General features: G+C 34.6%; 2 protein-coding genes and 1 non-coding gene across 3 annotated transcripts; 2 read left to right on the top strand and 1 right to left on the bottom strand.

Annotated features, from left to right (window-relative positions):
* The first annotated feature begins 35 nt into the window (after window positions 1-35).
* Window positions 36-108, top strand: TRNAV-UAC (transfer RNA valine (anticodon UAC)). The gene has a single exon. It is a non-coding gene; the product is annotated as a tRNA-Val (tRNA).
* Window positions 109-2,413: 2,305 nt separating this feature from the next.
* On the bottom strand, window positions 2,414-4,019 carry LOC111992420 (uncharacterized). The gene is made up of 2 exons (XM_024024285.2): window positions 3,651-4,019; window positions 2,414-2,907 (listed from the first exon to the last, which is right to left on the bottom strand). Exons 1-2 carry the CDS (start codon window positions 3,895-3,897, stop codon window positions 2,678-2,680), a joined length of 477 nt encoding a protein of 158 aa, XP_023880053.2. The 5' UTR covers window positions 3,898-4,019; the 3' UTR covers window positions 2,414-2,677.
* Window positions 4,020-13,343: 9,324 nt separating this feature from the next.
* Window positions 13,344-18,613, top strand: LOC111986453 (uncharacterized). The gene is made up of 4 exons (XM_024018085.2): window positions 13,344-13,673; window positions 14,077-14,235; window positions 15,067-15,285; window positions 18,030-18,613. The coding sequence occupies exons 1-4, from the start codon at window positions 13,476-13,478 to the stop codon at window positions 18,369-18,371; spliced, it is 918 nt and encodes a 305-aa protein (XP_023873853.2). The 5' UTR covers window positions 13,344-13,475; the 3' UTR covers window positions 18,372-18,613.
* The last annotated feature ends 6,066 nt before the right edge of the window (window positions 18,614-24,679 follow it).

The raw sequence follows: 24,679 nt of genomic DNA, 5'->3' as shown, positions 1-24,679 counted from the left end.
ATAAATTAAACATATTGGGTTTACACAGCATCAACGTTGCTGTGGTGTAGTGGTTATCACGTCAGTCTTACACACTGAAGGTCTCCAGTTCAATCCTGGGCAGCAACATTTCAAATTAAAATAAAGCTTTTTTTTCAAAAGGAAAATTTTTTACATTTAATTCTTTTTCATGCTTGTGGAGTTTTCGAAAACTAAAAAAGCCCGTTTTGAGTGGAGTTTTCACGACTCTAGAGGATTAAAACATCAAAATTTATTATATCTGATATTTTTATTGAAATTATTGTTTCACTATATTTATTAAAAACTATTTTGGACAGAGAATGCCATCTCTCAGCCGATGAGTTCTTGACTTGTCAGCCAAACTACAGCGAAAGGTACGGTGATAATACAACTTCATTCCGGACAATATTTCAGATGCATTTTGCTTGCATATCATCTTCCCATATTGTTCTTAATAAAATGACATCTTGATTACTTCTCCAAAAGATTATCATCATATGCTCCTAAACAGGGGTAATTTGAGCAAATTTGTATGGCTAGAACTACAAATTTTCTTGTGTTAACTTGAAATTTTGTCTTTTGTTCAGACCCCATCTACTTTAGGTTCCTAGCAAAAAAACAAGAACCTCCCAAATTCTCAGCTAAGAAATACTACTGGAAGTAAATTATCAGCATGTGCAGTCATGCTATTCTTGTGCTGAGGTAGACAAATAATGCACTTTATGTGAGAATAAGACGATGAAATTGTCTATGTTTTGGAACTATTAGTCTTCTCAGAAGTCATTTCCAAAAGATTATCATCATATGCTCCTAAACAGGGGTAATTTGAGCAAATTTGTATGGCTAGAACTACAAATTTTCTTGTGTTAACTTGAAATTTTGTCTTTTGTTCAGACCCCATCTACTTTAGGTTCCTAGCAAAAAAACAAGAACCTCCCAAATTCTCAGCTAAGAAATACTACTGGAAGTAAATTATCAGCATGTGCAGTCATGCTATTCTTGTGCTGAGGTAGACAAATAATGCACTTTATGTGAGAATAAGACGATGAAATTGTCTATGTTTTGGAACTATTAGTCTTCTCAGAAGTCATGATAGCAATGTTTCAGCAAATACACAACATAACAGAAGGGGAATTATTATGCGAACACACCATGCGCACATGTACAGTACATGCACTAGTATATTCAATTGGAGTTGCTCAACAAGGAACTAAATTTTTACACCTGTGTTATTAACACATCACTTAAGAAGATAACCATAAAGTGACAAAACATTGGATAATCTTGTCGCTGAATCTCTTTTTCCTTTCATCAAAATGTCTTGTTTTAAGATTTTACAAATCTTGAATTCACTAGTACTTCTCGGTAGGGCTGTCCACGGGTCGGGTTTGGACCCAACCCGGACTCGACTTGCCGACGTCAGGTGAGGGGCGGAGGAACCTAGACTCGACCCGCCGGAAAATCAGTCAAGTCAGTTTTGGGTGAGGATGAGTGTCAGTCGAGCCGGTCGGGTCGCCAGAATAAAGAAAGCATCGAAATCTAAAAAAAAAGACTTGCCAGATTCTGGAAAAACTCGCCGGATCTCCTCGAATCTAAGCTTTATATCGTCGGATCTTCTTGAATTTAAGCTCGATCTTACCAAATACGGTCGAGATCTCGCCAGATCTCTTCGACTTTGAGCTTGATCTCGCCGGAGTTGGCCGGGTTTGTAGATAACATCGGTCGGGTCAGGTGGCTCGGGTTTTGGAGAAGAAAACCGCCACTCGACCCGCCGGCGGTGGGTTTTTGAAGTTAGGACCTGAGTTCGACCGCCAAAGTAGTTGGATCGGGTGGTTTTGGGTCGGGTCCAGGCAGATGGGGCGGGTTGGGCAGGTGACGGGTTGATTTGGACAGCCCTACTTCTTGGCTCAAATATTTGTATACAGACAATTCAATGCTCATAAAAAGTCTATACGATTGTTATGCACAAATTAGCATGAGTTCTTTTTGTCTTTTTTAATCAATTGCACAAGTGAACCTGATTTCATGCTCCTGAAATGGTAGCAAGGTAGCATAAAATTCGGATCTGTATGCAAGTCATGTGACCATTATGAAGACATAGGAGTTTATAGAATAAATAACCTAGGAAGCACAGACATGGATATAGGTACAAGTATGACACGACAATACGAGCAATTTTTGAAAAATTATAACATGACATGATGGGTACAACACCGATATGACACAGATATGACATCGGTATGACATGGGTATAGCAGCCTAAATGAAGAGTTCGTATTTTCTAGCAAACAACCCTTTTTTTTTTCTTTTGCACACAGACACAAACAAGCACAGAATGGGGGCAACCAAGAAGCTAACCTAAATTTCTAGTTGCATTATGCAGGCAATCCCAAGCTTGCAACATGAATGCATGTTGACAGGCAAATACATTGATTTCTTAAAGACAATAAGAACTCCAGTTACAGAAAACAGAGTATTTACTTCATTTATCCGACACTTCTCATCACATCACAACCTTCAATATCGCATTGAGATTCATTGAATGATCCTGTTCAGCAATCTCAAAATGCGGCTACTAAATGTGTCTTTTTTTCTTTCTTTCTTTTTTGAAGGGCTACAAAATATTAATTAAGAAAATTGCTGCAAAACTTTGGACCAGGTTTTGATCTCTATTTCACTAATCAGCATCAAAATCCAAATACATTCTATAGGCATTTCTATTAGAAGAGTAGTAACCTTTTATAAATTTATCAACTTGGAAACCATATTTCTTGTAAAGATTCACAGCAGGAGTCCTCAACGGATCAACATGAAGTGTTATACGGTGAACATTTCTGGTTCTACATTTTTGAATTGCTGCTTTCAACAATGCCTGTCCATGTCCTAGTCTCCGAAAATTCGCCTTCACTGAGTTTGTTTTCAATCAAAAAGAACACCCAAATTTAAGAAAATAGGTTATCTTCAATAAAGACAAAAACCTGAACAATAATAAATAGTTTCACCAATTTAGGAATTTAAGGGCTTGCCAAATCAGTCTCATTTCCACTGAATGATGGAAGAAGGGGGTGCATGCGAGCACATATTTTATTCTCATTTCTTTTATTCTTGGCTTAAATATACTCCTCATCCCTAAAATTCAATCTATGAGCAAATTTAGTTCCTAGAGTTTATAGTACTTAGATGATGTGGTCAAATTAAAAACTGACACACCATCACTTTACGGGACCTAAAAGCGATCACTTTGAGTTTGTTAGGGGCTAAAACTGATCACCTTAAATTTTTGGGGATAACAAGCAATCACTTTAAGTTTGCCAAGAAGTAAAATTGCTCATAAGCTAAAGTTAGAGACCAACAATGTATTTTGGCCTTTATTCTGTTTTGGTACTTTCATCAAATGGGTGACAAGCATATTTGAAGTTTCACCAACTCACAACCCCACAACAAGGGACACAAAACTTTAGCACTTCAACTATTCAGACACGGATAAAAATCATGAATTTCAGACAGTTTTTGCATATGGGTCTCTAAAGGTCATCAATTTCATATTCAAAGAACAGAACCAATCGATAAAAGAAACAATATATTGAAATTATCAAATTTCATACGATGAAAACTTTGTAAAACTGAAAGAAGGAAAAAGTGTTGGGAACCTGCGAGGTTAGTGATGGAAGCGTTTAAGGAAGAAGGCCAAGAATACATGACATAGGCTACAACTTCCCCATCGACCTCCACGTAAAGCAATCCAGAGTTCTTCTTTCTCATCTCATCATCAAAGGATCTAACAAGCGGTTCGTGTTTGGGAAATATCTTTCTCTCCAATTTCACAATCTCATCCACCACTTTGGCCCCATTGCTGGAGTTTCTATGCAGTTCCGCTATGACCCCACTCGACGACATTGATGAGTTTCAGCGTTCTTTTTTCTTCCTTTGCTCTGTTTCAACTTTCGATTCATATGCTTTGGTTTCACTCTTAAATCTAAATTAATGATGAAAGTTCTTTTTCAAAATAAACTAAATAAAAATAGGAGTATTTTTTTCAGCGCGTTCATTGCGCGTTTTCCTTTTTCTTTTTTCCTTTTTTTGAGACCAGCGCCTGATGCTCTGTTCATGGAATATGAACAGTGCACCAAGAATATGAACAGTAAAAAAGTACACAGTAGTGGTAATACTTACCTACTTACTTTTCAGCCGTTTTTCAGGATATTAGTAGGTCTGTATACTGTTTATGAGACTCATAAATTTAATTTTTTAACAATATTTTCATTAAAAATGAGTCCTACGATACTATTTATATATTTAAAAATTATTTTGCTGTAGTATTTTTAGTTTTTAGTAAAATAAGTTGTATCCAAACGAACCCTAAACCTACAATATATCCAATTGGATGGTTTTTTCCCACCAAATAATAAAAGTAAATTTTTCTAAAGTGATTGCTAACAGGCTCAAAAAAGTTCTCCCCTCTATCATCAGTGATACCCAAAGTACTTTTGTGCATGGTAGGTTGATTACAGATAATGTTCTTGTGACTTTTGAGGCTATGCATCACATTAGCCAGAAGAATGCTAGGAGGAAGAGTGAGATGGCATTGAAACTTGATATGAGCAAGGTATATGACCGTGTTGAATGGGTGTGCCTGGAGAAGATTATGGAGAAATTGGGGTTTGATTCAAGATGTAGGAGTTTGATTATAAGATGTGTGACTACAGTTTCATATTCTTTTCGAATTAATGGGAAGATTAGCAATTACATTTATCCTTCAAGGGGAATTCGCTAAGGTGATCATTTATCGCCTTATCTTTTTCTCATTGTGGCTGAAGGTCTATCTGCTCTGATTAAGAAGTTAGTGGAGGAAGGGTTTCTAGAGGGTATTTCTGTCTGCAGGAGGGGTCCTAAACTTTCACACTTGTTCTTTGCCGATGATAGCCTCATTTTTTGTAAGGCTACCTTATCCGATTGTGATTCTTTACAACGGATTTTCTAAGTGTATGAGAAGGCATCGGGTTAACAACTCAATCGTGCTAAGATGTCTCTGCTTTTTAGCACCAACACCTCAAGAGAGATTCAGAAGGAAATCTAGAATAGGTTTAGAGCAAAAGTTATTAAGCAACATGAAAAATAATAGGGATTGCCATCTCTAGTGGGGAGAAACAAAAGAGCCAGCTTTAATGATATAAAAGATAACTTTCCAAGAAGTTGGCCGGTTGGAAAGGTAAACTTCTTTCAAAGGCAGGTAAGGAGGTCTTGATAAAAGCGATGGCCCAAGCCATCCCAACGTACATCATGAGTTGTTTCAAGATCTCGAATTCTCTTTGTGATGAGCTTACTAGTATGATTAGGCAATTTTGGTGGGGGCAACGAGGAGAGGAAAAGAAGATGGCTTGGTTGAGTTGGGATAAGTTGTGTGAACCAAAGGAGTGTGGTGGGATGGGTTTCAAAGATTTAAAATTATTCAATTTGGCCTTGCTAGCTAAACAAGGCTGGCGGCTTCAAACTGGCCATAATTCTCTTCTTTTCCGGGTCCTCAAGGCCAAATACTTTCCTAATGGTGACTTCTTGAACACTACTCTCGAAAGCAACCCTTCTTATACTTGGTGTAGTATTTTTTCGGCTCAATCCATTGTCAAGCAGGGTGTTCGTTGGAGGGTTGGTAATGGCAAGGATATCCGTATTTGGGGGGATAAATGGTTGCCTAGGGGATCATGTTATGAAGTTATTTCTCCCAGAATTTTCCTTCATCAGGATACTAGGGTGAGTAAGCTTATCCATACGGAGAGGAAAACATGGAATGAAGATGTTGTTCGCCAAATCTTCTTACCTGTTGATGCCGATACTATTTTGGGCATACCGCTGAGTATCAGATTGCCTGGGGATTGTTTTATTTGGGTGGAAACTAATAATGGCTGCTTTTTAGTCCGTAGTGCCTATACGATGGCTATGAAGAGTCATCGTGTTACCCAGAATGCTATAGTCTCATCAGATAGTTCGCATCGGAGTTTTTGGAGGAAACTATGGCGTCTTCCCATCCCTCACAAGGTTCATCACCTCGCTTGGAGGGCATGTCGTAATATTCTACCTACCAAAGATATTTTGTTTCAACGTAAAGTGCTCACGGATAACCAATGTGACCAATGTGGCTCTGCTTCCAAATCTACTGGTCACCTGTTTTGGTCTTGTCCTAGAGCACAGTTGGTTCTGAGCTATTCGAAGCTTCCTAGTTCACTCAGGTCAGGCCAGTTCCATTCCTTTTTTGATCTGTTGTGGTTCTTGTTGATGATAGAAGAGTTTGATGAGGAGAAGGTGGCTTTGGTGGTCACGATAGCCTGGTCATTGTAGAGTAACCGTAACTCGGTCCGACATAGGGGTTCTAGGAAGACTCCAGTCATCGGAGTTTTTGGAGGAAACTATGGCGTCTTCCCATCCCTCACAAGGTTCATCACCTCGCTTGGAGGGCATGTCGTAATATTCTACCTACCAAAGATATTTTGTTTCAACGTAAAGTGCTCACGGATAACCAATGTGACCAATGTGGCTCTGCTTCCAAATCTACTGGTCACCTGTTTTGGTCTTGTCCTAGAGCACAGTTGGTTCTGAGCTATTCGAAGCTTCCTAGTTCACTCAGGTCAGGCCAGTTCCATTCCTTTTTTGATCTGTTGTGGTTCTTGTTGATGATAGAAGAGTTTGATGAGGAGAAGGTGGCTTTGGTGGTCACGATAGCCTGGTCATTGTAGAGTAACCGTAACTCGGTCCGACATAGGGGTTCTAGGAAGACTCCAGAAGCTCTTGTTCAATGGGCTTCTCATTACCTGATAAATTATGCAGCAGCGACAAATTCTATAACAGTCATACCGGAGTTCATTTCAATCACCTGGACCCCACCACCACCATCCGTGCTTAAGATTAACGTGGATGGCGCCTTATCCAAGCCTAGATGCTCCGTGGGAATGGGAGTTGTGATAAGGGATGATGCTGGGCGTATTATGGCAGCTATGGGCAAACATTTTCATGTTCCTTTGGGCCCACTTGAAGTTCAGGCAAAAGCTTTTGAAGTTGGCCTTCAACTAGCATGGGATTTGGGTCTTCAAAATGTGGTTTTGGAAGGAGACTCTTTGGTGATGGTACGTGCTCTCTGTGGTCAGTCCGTCCCCCTTTCATCTGTTGATTCTTTGTGCCTTGGTATGTAGCTAATCAGCTCGGAGTTTCATTCGGTTAATGTTTCTCATGTCCGAAGGCAAGGGAATCAACCTGCCCATCTTTTAGCAAAGTTTGCACTTAGCTTAAAGGACTCATGTGTTTGGATTGGGGAGCCTCCTTCTTGTATTGTACAAGCCCTCATCCAGGATTCTATCATTGTTTCTCTTGTTTAAATAAAAGTGCTGTCTTCTTATCAAAAAATAAAATAAAATAAAAATAAAATAAAATAAAATAAAAATAAAAGTAAATTTTATATCCAAATTTTATGACTATGGTCTTTAGTAATATATTTTTACACTTATTCTATTTGTTTCCTAGAAAACTTTGAGCAATAAAAATTGTGATTATTTTTAATATCTACACCGATTTACTATTTTCTTAAGAAAAAACACTAATTTACTAAGTTTTAATTTTTAAGACTTATAATCTTAACTAATGGAAACTTCAATAATACATATATACCTTTATTTTCTTTTTCTTTTTCCTATCTCCTTTTAGTTAATCTGGATTTCACTTAAAACTAGCTAAGATCCAAGCTAGATGCAAAATATATATATATATATATATATTAAAAAGATAAACAAATATGCATGAATAATAAAATATTCATTCTAGATGGTTCTAGCCTTCTAGGTGTTTGATAAGAGTTCCAATAGAAGCATATGGCATCATTACTTTCATGGACATAACTATCATGACAATGGTTTAATAAAACTCAGCTTATTACTATTGGAAGTAAGATGATTCTATTGGTGATCATTATTGTTTGTTGAAAATTTTTGTAGAATAGATGGTACTTTTTTTTTTAAGAAAAGAAAAAAAAGATTGTAGAATAGATTGTACGTTTAGGTCATATAGGTTCTTATACATATATGTTAAATGAGTTGCATTCAAGTCTCCACCCAATGTGTTCTGGGTAAATTACAACTTACTTGTCTGCATTTTGGCAAAAATTTAAGTTGTCTACCTGTGGTTGGAAATTTGGCGTTTACCCACCAAAGGTCTGACTCATTAAGGTTCCGTAACCAACCTCCTCACTTTCTCCATTATAAACAAGAAAAACATAACAAAATTAAAGAAAACAAGATCAAAATGAGATACATGTAAAAATTTAAAACCTCAACTCAAGAATTTCAATAGAACACAAAAGTCACTCAAACATTAGCTTGTACCATCAAATCAACTACTTGAGCAACATTTTGGTATTTAGTAAAGATGAAAATGCTCATACTAGTCTCTCTCTCTCTCTCTCAATCCAAAGTCTAGGCCCACAATTGAGCTCCACCGAACCACAATATGAGATAATTTGACCACTTCTTCTCACCTTTGCTCCAAGGTCTCTCTCTCTAGCCTTCCAAACTTCTTCCTTCCTTATTTGGTTGCTAGGACAGTGTAGGAAAATGAATGAAATTGAATTTTAAATTTTGGGCTTTTATTTGTTTAGTCTTTGGAGACTGAAACAATACAAGGTGGGGTAAAAATTCTTTGCTTTGGGCTTGATTGAATGGTTTTGCATGCTATAATTTGGGTATTTTGATCGTTTGGGTATTTGGATATTTTGGTTTTTTTTTTTTTTTTTTTTTTTTTTTTCTAGTGGGGGTTGTGGAAAATCTGAGTTGGCCTTTATAATTAAGATGTGTTATGGTGGTTTTTAAGTTGCGGAATTTAGGAATTAATGGTTTAAGTTGATTGTTGCTAGGAAAGTGTGGGAAAAGGAACAAAATTCAATTTTGAATTCTAGGTTTATCTTTGTTCATTTAGAATTTTGTTCAATGGGTGTGTGGAAAATTTGAGTGGGACTTTGAATTGAGTAACTGAGATGTGTTTATGGTAGTTTCTAATTCTAATTTGCAAATTTTGGGTTTCAATGGTTCAAGTTGATTGATTCTCTTGAGAATCAAGCAGAGTTATTAAAGGAATTAAGGATGATTTGCTAAATTCAATATTCTATTGATGTTTTGAGAAGACATAATTTTTTTAATATATACAAATGCCACATTTTGATCTTTTTTCCGTTCGCCTCACCTCATTGCCAATCGTCGCGCTAATTTTGTTGTGTTTTTCATGTTTATAACAAAAAAGTGAGGAGTGGGTTACGAAACCCTAATGGGACAGACTCAATGGGTAAAGTGCAAATTTCAAATCACTGTAGACAACTTAAATTTTGGCCAAATCACAGGTGGGTAAATTGTAATTTACCCATTTTTTTTAATAGATGAAAAATTTTGAACAAATTTACTATTGAATTAGATTTTCTTCTTATACTCTCTAACAAAATTGCAAGATGATTTGAGATCAATAACCATGTCATTGATCAAATATTTAAATTTTAAGTTTTTGTATATATTTAATTTGTGCATAAGAGATAGATTTTAAATCGAATAGCAAATAACATCCGATTGATACAAAATTTAGTATGTGTGTAAGTGTGTTAAGAACGTAAGAAACATGTAATCTAATAGTATAATTTTCAAAATATTAATTTAATGAAAAGTTATTAAATAGTATATTTGTTGGGGACCATTTTTGCTACGTAGCCACGATGTCTTTCTTGCGTAGTAGGGATGAACTTCTTGGCTTTTAAGACTTTCACATGAGAAAGTACATCTGAAGTGGTAAGCAGCACGAGTAAGTCGGTGGAAGGGTTGATCCGAATGACAGAGCAATAGAACAATCGGTACGGGGAACTCTGACCGGAATTCGGTTTCACGAGTAGGGGGACACTTACGAATAGCCGTGCTTCTCTACTGAATGACGAATTTCTAACTAAGGTTAAATTCTCGATCGTAACACCACAAGTCTCTCAACAGTGAGGGCATTTTCAGGGATGGCGCAAGAAAGAAACTAAAGCAAGAACCTCCACATCAAATCAAAGCTCTCCATTACTAGGCTTCATAAAAGACAGGTCGGAAATGTGCTAAGTTGTCTGTTGAAGCCTGGAGACCTGCTTAGGACCAGTGAACAGGTCGCGGCAAGGTACTGTGCTGGTAAATGATGTGAATTCGAGCGTTCTCGAGGTCTTTGGTAGAAAGCTTCTTTCGAAACAAGAGTGACGAAATGATCAACATTTATCTCGTAGTATTTCAGATCAGTGTCTTTAATGCTGAGATGTTTGCTAGACCAAATTATTTGACGATAGACCATAATTAATTAAGTAGTCATATGTCTAGTAATGGGATACGTCCAATAGTTTATATCCAGTTGTGGTATAATTCATATTCAATATAATAAAGTATGTCCAGCAATGGTTTATGTCCAAATAATGCATGTCCAGTGATGGTTTATGTCCAAATAATATATATCAAGTTGTGGTTTATATCCAAATATTACATATCCAAAGTGGTTCATGTCCAAGTAATATATGTCCAGCAGTGATTTATGTCCAAATAATATATGTCTATCAGTGGTTTATGTCGAATAATATGCTCAACGATGGTAGATCAATTTATTAATACTATGTTCATTAATGAAGTATTAGTGAGATCGTGTTTTATAAAATAATGAGATGATATTAAAGTAACTTGCATCCAAAGGTACAATAATAATGAGTTAACATATACTTAATAATGTAATTTTAAAGATGGAGAAAACTTTGACTTATCTTTTATGTTTCTGACTCCAGCTGTATAGCATCACTTTACTATTTATTTAATTTGTGCTCCAGCCGTATAGCATTATGAGCTGATAACATTCTAGCGCATAATAATATGAGTCCACAGTACAATGATAATGAATTAAAATATACTCAACAGTATAATTTGGAGATAAAAATATAATGACTTATCTCATAGTTTGTGGCTTCAGTCGTATAATATCAGTGGACTTATAAACTTTAAGCAACATCGTAAAATGAGTCCAACGGTACAATGTGATATTATGAGTTCTTTCATGAGACTTCATAATTGAAGGAGAAAAATAGGTGCAACTAGAGGGAGAGAAAATATGTCTAGCCGTGTACATAGGTTGGTTAAGTTTATCCTCTTTATCATGCACTTAAATGATTTTCCCTATGTAATACTCTTTTATTTTAGTCAAATATGAGTGGTATTGCATTCTATCATGATAAAATGAGTCCAACGGTACAATGTGATATTATGAGTCATTTCTAGTGACTTCACAATTAAAGGAGAAAAATAGGTGCAACTGGAGGGAAAGAAAATATGTTCAGCCATGTGCATAAGTTGGTTAATTTATCCTCTTTATCATGCACTTAAATAATTTTCCTCATGTAATACTCTTTTAGTTTTTAGTCAAATATGAGTGATATTGCCTTCCATAAGAAGGACTTTTAGTATTAGAAATTTTATGTCTTTCATGAGAATGGCTTTAATATGAAATCATTGTGTCTTCTAGAGAATGACTTTTAGTCTTTAATGTTCATATGCCTTCCATGAGAAAGGACTTTGTAATATGTTATTGGAAGAGTGTTTGATGTCTTTTAAGGCGTACGGAGATGAAAAGAAATATATATGTTTTGTGAGAAATAGTGTTGTAATATGTATGGGAAGTATATGTAGAAACTTTTTTGAATATGGATCTTGTATATATATACTTTGTGAGACATGGAGTTTAAAGATCATGAGAAGTATGTATGGATATTTTGGAGAATGTGTTTGTAGAATATAGGAAGTTGAGAGATATTGAAGTTAAATATAGTAAATACATGAGATTATAGCTGGTGCTGGAGTGTTTTTTGTGTTATGTCATGGGTTATGTTGCCTTCAAAGGAGAAAGATTTTGTGAGAGAGATGGAGAAGGAAATGAAGATATGTTTATGGGCAGCAAAATGATGAAGTTTTAGAATAAGAAAGTGAGAGAGAGATGGATAGTGGGTGTGTTAGTGTGTGACTTGATTTTCTTTATATAGAGCCAATATGTAATTAGATTAGAATTAGTTTAAGGGAAATTTAGCAAATAAGAAAAAGTTTTTACAAAGTAAGTGATTTCATTAGTGGCTTTTTGGTTTTTAGTTAAAAGAAGAAAGTTTGAAATTTTAAGGTTGCTGCTGCAGCTGACACAACAATATAATAGTATTGCTCGGCTGACAGCTTTACAGCAGTAGTTGTTCTAACAAGCTGGATGATGTAGCTGTATGAGGTATTTTGCTAGAGAAAATATTCTATATTAAATTCATGGGTTTGGCTAAAATGGATAACTTTTATGGGATTTTCCTATTTCTAGTACTGCAGCTGGAGGTAAGAATCTTAGTTTAAAATGATATGTTTCTTTTATAGGACCCTTGCTTATTTGGGTATGGCAACAAGCTGCTAGGATTGGACATTAATGGGTTGATGATGTCACTTTTGGATGTGTCAATTGCTGGAGCTTCTATTGGAGCTTCCAGCTTTGCTAGAGCTGTTGCAACTTCTACTGGAGTTAAGGCAGTTTCTTACTTCTTCAAAGATGAATAAAAACCATGGATTTTTAGCTTAAAGCTCCCATTTTCAAAAGAAAACCCATGAAACCATTTTCTCTAAATCAATCCTTTCTCATGTTTAATTGGGGTTTCAAAACCTTTTTCCCAAATAAATTGTTGCTCCCTTTGTTTAATTTTCTTTACAAATGATTTCTAAATATAGACTTTGTTTTCTTCAAAACCTTTTTGTTATCTTTTATAAAAAAACACAAAGTTTAACCCCCCCCCCCCAATATTTGCCAACAGTGCTTTTGATGAGGATTGTTTTAGTTTAATTGCATTCTTTCTTACATATACACATAGCGTGAAACCTAATTCAAGTCACGAATACATTACAGATCTAGCAATAAGTTCAAGTCCGATTCAAGTATAAGGGTCTGTTTGTTTGGAGAAATTTTANTGCCATTGAGTTAACATAACTCAAAACTCAAAAAAATTGAAAACAGCCCGGAAGAGTTTTCAAGTTTGATAACTCATATCCCAAAAATCTCAGTTTTGTTAACTAGGTTAACATCCGGAAAAAAAGCCAAACAAACATTATACATGTGAGGCCCACGAGTTTTGAGATATGAGTTAACAAAACTCAATTTTGTTAATTGAGTTTGGCAAAATTCAAACAACACCTAAGTCTCGAGTTATATATGGATCTCAAGTTTAAAACTTGAGATGCTAGTTTGCTAAAAATTTTCAAACCCGTGTTAACTTATTATATTTCATCTCTTTACTGTGCTAGTCCCCAAATACCGTCAAGTTCCGCGGGGTGGGTGGGGACTAGACAGACGTAAAAGAAGATAAAAAGCAGATGACCAGATAAAAGGGCCATTCTAACGCTGTAGAGTGAGTAGCTGAGGAAAGCGTTTTGAGTGAAATGATATTGTTACACTTACAATGCTATCCTACACCGCCTAAATTAAGCCAAGAGTTTAGCAAAAACCCAACTTTATATCCATCTTCAAGTGTTCTTCTCTGTTCCTCGGAATGCAAACTCAAGCTAAGATCCAAAGCTTCTTTCCAGTGTTATTGCACCGAAAATGAAAACACCCATGACCATGAAGCCTCTTCTCAGGTTGATTCTAAATTACTACTTGCTTTATCTTAATTTAATTCCATTCGTATCATATTCTGGGTTTATCCGAAATTTTGTTAAAGATTATTTTTTTCTACATTAATTGATAAGTAATTCTAACAATTCTGACATACTAAAATACAGACATGGGTGTTTCAGAAATGGGTGTGCAAGACTTTGGTTGCCAAGGTTTTTCTGTTATTAGAAGAAAAAAAAAACATTATAGGCTATATATATTGTGAATGTGAAATGGGGTTTGTGTTTCAATTACTTTTTTTATCAATACAGAAAATGTGGTTGTGACATGTATGCTGAATAATTAGCATGCATTAACTACCATTTTCAATTATGTGTATTTTGTTACTAATACGGGGATGGGGTCTTTTGTGATCCTTGATTGTAGGGCTTCTCGGTGCTGTCAACAGATATTCCATGGGATAGTGGGAGTATATGGAGCACCATGGCTTTTTATATGTTTATTTTGCACATTCCTTTGAGTTTTGGAGGGTTGTCTGTGGTTGCTGAGATTTTGCATGAACCTCATCTGGATCCACAGACTGAAGTGAGTGCATTTGATCTTTCTGATCAATAGTTGCCGTTTATTACACTCTGTTTGGTTACCGGTAACAATGAAATAGGAGAGAAGAAAATGATGAAAAGTGATTTACAAAGGAAACCAATCATCATTGTGGCTTTTTTTTTTTTTGGGATAAGTAAAGAAAAAATGTTATTTAAAAAGAAACTAGCCAGCCTGAGTACGTTGGGGATGTACTGTGGGGGCAAAGTCAAGAAACAAAATAACCAATCATTGTTATTTTATTTTCTTTTAGTATTTGTTTTTGTTATTATATAAAACTCTCTTTGCTTCTCATAAAATGCAGCTTATCTAGCTCAGAAGGTGCTTTTGGGTGGGGGCTTATATTGTTTGAAATTGGACAAGTCTGAATAGGCATCTGCAATTAAGGCTAATGACACACCATGTAATCATGTACTCGCCAAACCCTTGCTGTTTTTTTGGTAAAAGGGACAATGATTACTTAATGGCAACGAGTCTTGTTTTCATGCCTCTCGCTCTATAATGTGGCTAAGCAATAGGGTGTGGTAATCTGGGCACTGTGTAACCTAGTTTTTATTTTTTATTTTTTTATCTCATGATGGAGAGTTCTTCATTTAATTTTACTTCTTTTTTTTTCTCTCTTTTCTTCAATGATGATGCTGAGTGCATCAGTCTAACTCTTTTGTGGACTCTTTTTCTGATTACATTCTTGCACAGTGTTCAAATTAAGAATCCCAAGTTGCTTTTTGCTGCACTTGTTTGTTTAAACTCTCACTTTTGCCTGTGATTCTGATAATGAATTTGCTCACTGATGACTGATGTTTGACCCCCTTGCAGATATTATCACTGCTTGCAGTTCAAATTCTAGAGCTCATTGGGACTCTGTTTCTACTACAGTGGACTGCTAAGCCGCAATATAAGTTTATAAACTTCTTTAAAGCTAACAAGTTATCGAAAGAGCGGAACTGGTTGTTGGCATCAGTACTAGGATGTGGGTTTCTGTTTCTGTTGGTTTTCATTACATCAATCCTTGCTGACAGATTGATTGGGCCCAAGGTTGGTGCATTACAGTTTTCTGCTGATCCACACCAAATCTTGAGATTAGTTTTTTCCTTTTTGTTCATGAGATTATCTATAGTTTTTGAGTAAGTTAATCTTTTAAATGAATAAAAGACTGATATGATCCGAAGATTTTTGCAAAAGCAATTTAGCTACTAGTCCGAAAACCAGAAGCTGAAGGCCAATGACACTAGCTAACTAGCTGATAGAGATGCCACAGCTGTTTATGTCAAACTGCTGAGGAATTGCTTTCTCATTTGCCTAATGCATACATGTTTATTATTGGAAAACTGGATAAAGATACAGTGAGCCAGTTAGAGTGTTAGTATACTTAGGAATTGATTGAAGATGAGTTTTTGTAGTTGAAGGGGTTGTATTCTTTGCATAGAGCTTGATAAAAATTTTCAGATGATGAAAATTTCATTGAGAATTATAGGTTGTACAACTTGTATTATGATGTGCATAGTTCTTCAGACAACTAAAGCATTTATTTTTTTTCTCTCTTTTCTTCAATGATGATGCTGAGTGCATCAGTCTAACTCTTTTGTGGGCTCTTTTTCTGATTACATTCTTGCACAGTGTTCAAATTAAGAATCCCAAGTTGCTTTCTGCTGCACTTGTTTGTTTAAACTCTCACTTTTGCCTGTGATTCTGATAATGAATTTGCTCACTGATGACTGATGTTTGACCCCCTTGCAGATATTATCACTGCTTGCAGTTCAAATTCTAGAGCTCATTGGGACTCTGTTTCTACTACAGTGGACTGCTAAGCCGCAATATAAGTTTATAAACTTCTTTAAAGCTAACAAGTTATCGAAAGAGCGGAACTGGTTGTTGGCATCAGTACTAGGATGTGGGTTTCTGTTTCTGTTGGTTTTCATTACATCAATCCTTGCTGACAGATTGATTGGGCCCAAGGTTGGTGCATTACAGTTTTCTGCTGATCCACACCAAATCTTGAGATTAGTTTTTTCCTTTTTGTTCATGAGATTATCTATAGTTTTTGAGTAAGTTAATCTTTTAAATGAATAAAAGACTGATATGATCCGAAGATTTTTGCAAAAGCAATTTAGCTACTAGTCCGAAAACCAGAAGCTGAAGGCCAATGACACTAGCTAACTAGCTGATAGAGATGCCACAGCTGTTTATGTCAAACTGCTGAGGAATTGCTTTCTCATTTGCCTAATGCATACATGTTTATTATTGGAAAACTGGATAAAGATACAGTGAGCCAGTTAGAGTGTTAGTATACTTAGGAATTGATCGAAGATGAGTTTTGGTAGTTGAAGGGGTTGTATTCTTTGCATAGAGCTTGATAAAAATTTTCAGATGATGAAAATTTCATTGAGAATTATAGGTTGTACAACTTGTATTATGATGTGCATAGTTCTTCAGACAACTAAAGCATTTAGAAGAGGTTTTCAGAGCAACTTCAGCTTCATGAGCTGTGGTGCCTAGCCAATTGTGCCACACCTTGGGGATCAATTAAAGGAAATTTTATAGGTTTAATTGAACAATTAGAATTTTCCAGGCTGATGCATTAAGTAGCAAATCACATCTGTTTTGCAAGCAGTTAAAAATGAATGCTTTCAAGAAGAAGATGAAGAAACAATTTAGGATAAAAGTCTCAACAATCATTCATATGTTTCTTAAGCAATCACTCATATACTATGTCAAAGAATTCAATCATACCCTCAAAAGGAGCTTCTGAGCTGCTGTCTGCACTTTTTTTAATTGAAGATTTGATAGATTGGATTGACGTAATTAGATAATTGGCACTTCTGATTCTAACAGAGACTAGGACTTGAAATTAAAGTTATAGTCCATTGGACCTGAGACCAGACCACATTATTGCGTCTGTTCTCAAAATCTAGAAATTAACAGACCATTCTTGATTTCTGAAACCTATAGAACATGGGTTAACTAAAACATCAACATATAACCTTATAGAAAAGATAGACTATTAGACATAACTTGGTAACTAGAAATTCCCCAAGTGGGTCTCACATCAAATTTAGATAGTATTTTCTAAGGTATCTTATGCCTGTAATTTTATCTTTTCTTTAACCTCTTCGAGTGAACATTGTAATTGCATCTTTGGAATTCAGCCGTGCTGGTCAAGAGTTGCAAAGGTTGGAGAATTTACACTCATAAAAAATCTGAATTATTATTTTTTAATCTGGAATTTATTATATTTTGGAAGCTGGATGGTGAAGGATCACCTGATCATCATTCCTGGTTATGGGTTAATTTCGAAGGCTTTATATTCTATCCAAATGCTATGGGGAACAAAAAGAAGTCGTTAAATTTCCACAGTTGTTTAAATGTTACCTCATTATATATTATGGAATAAGGAAAAAGAATGATGAGTTTGGTGGCATCTATTCTTCAATCTACAGTGTGGACCAAAGAGTTCTTGATTTCTTGTCTTAGAACTTCATCTTAGGGCATTTGCTTGGGTAATATGCTTCAAGGCTTTGGTGTATGCATACAACACCTTATTGCTTTAGAAGGAACTCATAAATTCTCACCTCTTGCCTCGTTTTGTTGAGTTTCTAGTTTTATTTTTTGGGAGGGGGAATTTGGGGGTTTTATTTCCTCCATATTTATGTGTTCCTAAATATCTCATGAAAAGAGATATTTTAATCAGTGGAGGCTGGGGTTTCACAGGACTTGGAGCTCTGAATTTTTGGAAATGCAGCTTTCTTTCAAGTAACTTCTCTTATGACATTTGCATGCAGGCTGTGAACAACCCTGTATTGAAGGAGATCCTCCTAAGCAGCAACATTTCAAAAGCAACTTGTTTCCTTGTTTACTGTATTACAACTCCCCTTTTGGAAGAAACTGTTTACAGAGGGTTTCTGTTGAGATCAATTTCAGCCACAATGAAATGGCAGCGAGCAGTCTTCATAAGCTCAGTCATCTTTAGTGCAGCTCACTTTTCCGGTGAGAACTCTTTACAGTTATTCATCATTGGGTGTGTCCTTGGATGTTCTTATTGCTGGACTGGAAATTTAAGTTCCTCCATTTTAATACATTCGCTGTACAATGCCATGACACTATTATTAACATTTTTGTCCTAAAAATTTTATTTTAGCCATTTTGATAGCCAGGGATTTTGTGGAAGTTGGACCTACTTTTTTCCTCGGGTCATTGATATTAAATCTAACTATAATATATTATGCTCACTTACATTCAGTTATGAAATCGGACCTGTAAGCATCCACAGGATGAGAACTTCATGATCTATTTTCCTAACGGATCTCTCTTAAGCCAGGTCAATATATGTCTATATGTTTGAGTAATTTGTTTTAAAATCTCCTAAGTCTTATTGTTTTTCTTTCTTACTTTTTTTTTTTCATATATCATGTTTAATTGCTCTTGTAGCAAACTATTTAGTATGCTATTTTGGGATAGATATGTTGTAAGATCATCTACGTTTGGAAAGCATGACAGGATGTATGCTGCTTGAACTCAATTGACAAACTCTTTCCTTTGTTTTCCATAGCTCAAGGATTCTTCAAACCCAAGATTTTCTTCTACTCATTAATTTTTTATATTCCTTTTATATAAATAAAATGTGATAACAAGAGAGGCTTTCTACATTGCCCCTATACTGTAATGTATGTAATATACACTACATATGCATTACTATCTTCCTAGTAATGTATGTAAATATAGGTATCTAGCTATCTGCATTATTTGTTTGGCTATATGATAACGGCATGCAAGAAAGACAAGAAAAGAAGAGAAAAAGACAATGGTTAATAGATTCTCTTTGGAACAAAGCCCAGAGAGAGCCTTTCTTTTTCTTTTTCTTTTTTTCAGGAGACAGAGCCTTTTTGATAGGGCAGGAAATGGCTCTTCTAATGCTACTGTATGATTAGAATTCTTAGGATCTATGAATCCACCATAGCTTGGACGGAGAGCTTTACTAATATCATAGTCAATTGGATTGTGGACCCTCCTAGTGCCTTGATTAGCACCTCGTGAAATTCTATTGAATCCCCCAAGTACTGCAACATGAAACAATTTTTGTAATCTTAAGCGTATGCTTCCTGTGAGCTGAATTTGTAGCAAGTGTATGATCATTACAATTTACAAGGCTTCCTTTGTAACCCCTTACAGCAACACCAAGAGCAACCTAGTCTAAGAGATTGTGTTTGCTCTAAAGCCAATCTTGAGGGGATCAAACTAATCCACATAAACCATTGATGTTTAGTTGAATTTAGAACCCTGGAACTGCAATTTAAAGTGATCACACATTACATCATATAGATGATAGATCATTCTCTTTCAAGTATTTTTTTTTTTTTAATGGGATTTAAATCCTAGATATATTGGAAACACCACGAGATGTCAATCAGTTGAATTACAAAACTCTTAGCGTACTCTTTCAAGTTGATCAAATCTTGCCCTACAACTCAAGCACAAAGAGAAAGAAGATAATAGAATGCTGCAATCAGCGTCCTTGTTCCTTTTACATAACTAGCATGGGACAATTTGTATACAAAATTGTGGACAAATAACAGTAAGGTTTTTTTTTTTTCTTTTCTTTTCAGATGAGTAATGTTACAGCCACAAATTATTTTATAATATTTTTATAAAATGTTGTTATGGCAACTGTGGGGGGTAAAAACCCAGAGCTACTCAATGGGCCTGGAGCACCATGTTGAGGAGTATTATATTTCCGAGGAGCAATAGTTGGCTGGAACGGCCCATCTGAAGGCAGGAAGCCCAGAAGTAGAGGGGGAGTACCGTTCGAAGAGGCCACTACTGGTCCAAAGATGTCTTACTCCTCGGTCACAAATAACCTTGATCAATCAAACGTGTGGAAGGTCCAAATGATCTTCCTAGCAATCTCAATGATAATGATAAGTTCTGGGTAGGTCTGGAGATGATCAGAACTAAAAAATATCTAAAGGAAAAGCTGCTACCACCATATTTAATGCACTGCAACAGCTTTTCTGGCCGTATTTATGTGGAGAAGACCCCTGAACAGTGTAACCTCAGCTACCGCCACTCACAAAGAACTAAAGTAGACACATGACGTGACATGTACTTGAGTAGATACGCAGATGAAGAACAGGTGGACGATGGAGATGATGGGAAAGGGTGCTATATAAAGAAGAAGGATTCCTGATAATGGGGGACGGAGAAAAAAGAAAGAAAAACTTTACTGTAACTCTGAATGTTGTAACTACTGTTCACTTAATAAAACACCTCTTCGGACATTCATTCAGGGAGTTTTTCAAGTATTATTTCATGTTATCAACACTGCAAGTAACCTAGCCAACCATTGTTTAATTCATAACTAGCCCAGCTCTTTCGCCCACTCTCTACAAATTCATTGTCTTGAGTTCGTTGGGCTTTTAACCCATATCTTTTGGGCTTGGGCTACAAATGCAGACCCTATAGCAACTTCTTACTGGTTTTCATCTAAACCCACAACTAACTTCCCTTTTTCATTTACCAATAATTACTTATCACTTCAGTTATTTGTAAAATTTTTTGTAAAAAAATTTATATCTCTAGAATTACTTTTTTTTTTCTTTCTTTTTTTTAATTTTTTTTTTCTTTCAACCACCTTTTTAGTTTTGCAATGACGGTCCCAAGTTAATATTATTCAATTTTTGTTGTCAATGACTCAATATTAGTAATGTTATGTTCATAAATCATAATATTTTCATAACAAATTTTATATGACTAGTACTAAAAAAGTGATGTCAATAGTGAACTAAGATTATAACCAATAATAATTTGTCACTTAAAATTTATTATAAAAATATTGTTAACATAGCATTACTTGTCATTACTATCATGAGTCCTGTAAAGGTAGTGTTACTTATTATTACAATAGACCATTTTCTATAATATTACTTTCTTAAAAAAAAAAAAAAACTCTGCAATAAAAAATTTCTAAAAATATTACACAAATCAGTACCTCCGTTAACTTTTCCCTCGTTACTATTGCCAATTTTGAGGCTATCTAAATAGGTGGTGGGAATTATCAACGAGTTGGAATTAATATGCACTTATCCACTTCGAGGTGGTTGCTTGATAATATTAATTGAGCATGAACTGACTTATCCCACCAACTTTGATCCCTCGTTGTTTTGATTTTAAAGAAATGCTAATGAGAGCTCTTAGAGTATTAGTTAATAATTTATTTAAAGAAAATTTTTATAAAAAAAAAGTAATTAATATTTTAATATTTTTTTTTATTTTTTATAAAAAATAGTATCAAAATTTTTTTAAAAATAAATTATTAATCAGTATCCCAAAAGCTTATAAACATTTCCCTTAATTTTATACTAAATTGGCTTCAAAATTAAAAGCCCACTACTTTTTGAGGTTACTTATTTCTTGGACACGGTGGTATTCTTGAATCAAGAAGCTTTTTCATGTGGCCATGGCCTTGGTGACATTAAAAGGAGACAGATCTACTTGGCAGTCTGAATTTGGGTTCATCTCCTCATATTCTTCTAGACAGATCTTTCTTGGTTATCCAAAAATAAATAAATTTCTAGGGAATTCTTTCTTCGTCTTTTCCTTTGACACAACACTCTTTGTCACCCACTTATTTTCTTTGTGCCACCAACTTATTGTGATGCTTTACTAATTTGACAGGAAGGCCAATAGGCCCCACTCTTAAGAAGAATTCCTAGAATGATTGTGCTCCCAATGTCTTAAACTTTTTTCTTTTTTTTTATCCACCAATGTCTTAAACATTATCCTCAACTTGAATTGACAGGCACATTTAGCTGGATTACATCAAACCATAATTAACATTAAGTTTTGAGCCATGTTTATTATGCACACCTTAATATACAAGGCAAAAAAAAAAAAAAAAAAAACTGAAATCAAGTCATGATTTCCAAGTTTTTACCGTATGTTTTTTTATGCATTTTCAAAATTGAACTACTAAATCTAATAACGCACAGGTACATGGCAATTTACACACTTTAACTTTACTTTCCAAGTCGTTGATGTACTTTTTTAATGACCTTAAAGTATCAAAAGGCTCATCTCTGACTCCTTAAGCTCATTTTCCAGCTGGTGAAATCAATTTCGGTACCCGGGGCCTTTTTTTTTTTTTTTTTTTTTTTTTTTTTTGTAATCTAACATACTATAACTGTGTCTGTGTTGGCATTAAAGTTGCAATTATTTTACTAAAAAAGTAGGCATAATATTTATAGTTGATTAATCATTAATCATTAATCCATGGTGTAAAGCTTTTATATTTGACCGTTGTGTTCAACCAAAAGATATATTTGACCGTTGTGACGCGTTTCATCTTTGGATTGTGTGGCAGATGGATATGCATTTACAAAAAGATAAGTTTATAGGATATCTAGTATTCTTAAATGATAAGTTCACCAAAAATTTTGTAAAATCTTATCCTTCATTTTAAAAAGAGTGGATGACATTCTTTATCCTCATCGATATTTAAACAATACTAATCATATTTTGTGTTTTATTTTTAGAAATAGTTTGTTATTTGTTTGAATTATTGAGGATGATATACAAAAATCCAATTTATTCTCCAAATGATAAGTTTTAAAAAATTTATTGTGTAATTGTCATAAAAAAAAAAGTTTGAAAATCTCAAAATTCTAATTCATCTGCGATAATTTCAAAGTCTCGGGCAGTTTGGTGTTGAATGAAATTCACGAACCATATTTAAAAAAAAAAAAAAAAAAAAAAAAAAAAAAAAAAAAAAAAAAAAAACTATTGAATTTCATTTTAAGGTCTTCAAAAAAAAAAAAAATTCATTTTAAGAACTCGCTTTTATAAGTCATTATTGATTGTCCATGAATTCACCATTTTAAAAATGCTAGAAAGTGACCGTATGACATACCTAATAAAGATACAAAGGTTTTAAAATGCATCAATCAATTTTTACAAATTTCTATTATATATATATATATATATAAGGTTTGGATTCAAAATGCATCTAGGGTAACTTTAAAAATGCTAGAAAGTGACCGTATGACATGCCTATAAAGATACAAAAGTTTTAAAATGCATCAATCAATTTTTATAAATTTCTATTGTATATATAGGATTGGGTTTAAGATACATCTAGATAATTTTAAGTAATATTACACTACTTATTTATTTTTTTTTTTTATGCGAATTTTGACAAATTCACTGTTAGATTACATTATCTTTGTATATTCTCCATACTTGCAAAATTTCATAGTAATCAAAGATTAATAGCTATGTCATTAATCAATTATTTAAATTCAAATTTTTGTAATTTAAAATAATGTATAAGAGATAAGTTTATGGATTGAATGATAAATAAAATTCAATTGACATGAAAATTGGCATAAATGTTAATAACATTTAAAATATGTAATTTAACTGTGAGATTTTCAAAATATGAATTTTATAACAAGTTATTGAATGATATAACATTACTTAGAGTAACACCAAGTGTAATTTGAACCCAACTCATATATATATATACAGTAAAATATCAACCATCAAATTTAAATAGTAAAAATTAATTAGTATCTTAATAAAGATTTTAATAGTTGAATAAGACATTTAAGATAGGCATTTGAAACTCTATCTAACAAATAATTTTCAAATAGCAAGTTGTTTTTTATTATTCTTGCCCTGTTTTTGGGCCAAGTAGAGTGGGCCCCGCAGACATTAGCTAATTCGGTATGCTGAGTTGGGCGGAGAAATAAAAAGGCTACATTGGTCATGTGGGCCCAAATAGATACCCCACATCCACATTTGCTTATTCCGCAATTAGCGTCAAAATTCAGCAAGAAAACATCAAAAATCCCCGAAAACCAAGACAGCTACTAGATCTACGACACGTGTCCCTAAATCGCTGGATCCCACGAGGTCATAGGTTTTAAAAAACAACCTAGACTATCACAAGCAAGAAACTACTTCCTAGTTTTTTTTTTAGCAGCTCGCACCTAAAAACTGGAAATAACAAAAAAACCTAAACCAAGAGCCTCCTAACCTCCTTAATCCCTCTCTCTCTCTATATATATACATATATTCAGAATTCATATCTCTCTCTCTCTCTCTCTCTCTAAAGAATTCTATCTCTCTCACTCTCTCTCTCTATTTCAAAAAAAAAGAAATGGCTGGGTTTGAGCATCAGGTGAAGGAAAGGGCCAGGGAGCTCAAGATCTTTTTCAAGAAAGGTGTGAAGATTGTGGGAGATTCATGCAAGAAAGGCTGGAATAAAGTCAAGCATATCAGACGCTGATATATTATTTCAACCACCTCGTGTTCATGCATGCCTAGTTTTCTTTGGTATCTTTACTACTACTATCATAGCTAGGTTTTTTAATGTAAAGATCTGAGTCCATCTTTGTTTTTCTTCTTTTTTTTTTCTTTCTTTTTTGCACTTATTTGA

The sequence above is a fragment of the Quercus suber genome, unplaced genomic scaffold, assembly GCF_002906115.3.
Source record: "Quercus suber isolate HL8 unplaced genomic scaffold, Cork oak 2.0 scaffold_423, whole genome shotgun sequence".
In the NCBI taxonomy this organism is placed as follows: Eukaryota; Viridiplantae; Streptophyta; class Magnoliopsida; order Fagales; family Fagaceae; genus Quercus; species Quercus suber.
This window is presented reverse-complemented; position numbering and strand designations above follow the sequence as displayed.

Bases quoted from the DNA above. Each gene is read 5' to 3' on its own strand.
- LOC111992420 (XM_024024285.2), bottom strand. From the start codon at position 3,897: ATGTCGTCGAGTGGGGTCATAGCGGAACTGCATAGAAACTCCAGCAAT. The intron at 2,908-3,650 runs GTTCCCAACACT...AAACAAACTCAG, and splicing joins TTCCATCACTAACCTCGCAG to TGAAGGCGAATTTTCGGAGA.
- LOC111986453 (XM_024018085.2), top strand. From the start codon at position 13,476: ATGATATTGTTACACTTACAATGCTATCCTACACCGCCTAAATTAAGC. The intron at 13,674-14,076 runs GTTGATTCTAAA...CCTTGATTGTAG, and splicing joins ACCATGAAGCCTCTTCTCAG to GGCTTCTCGGTGCTGTCAAC. The intron at 14,236-15,066 runs GTGAGTGCATTT...ACCCCCTTGCAG, and splicing joins ATCTGGATCCACAGACTGAA to ATATTATCACTGCTTGCAGT.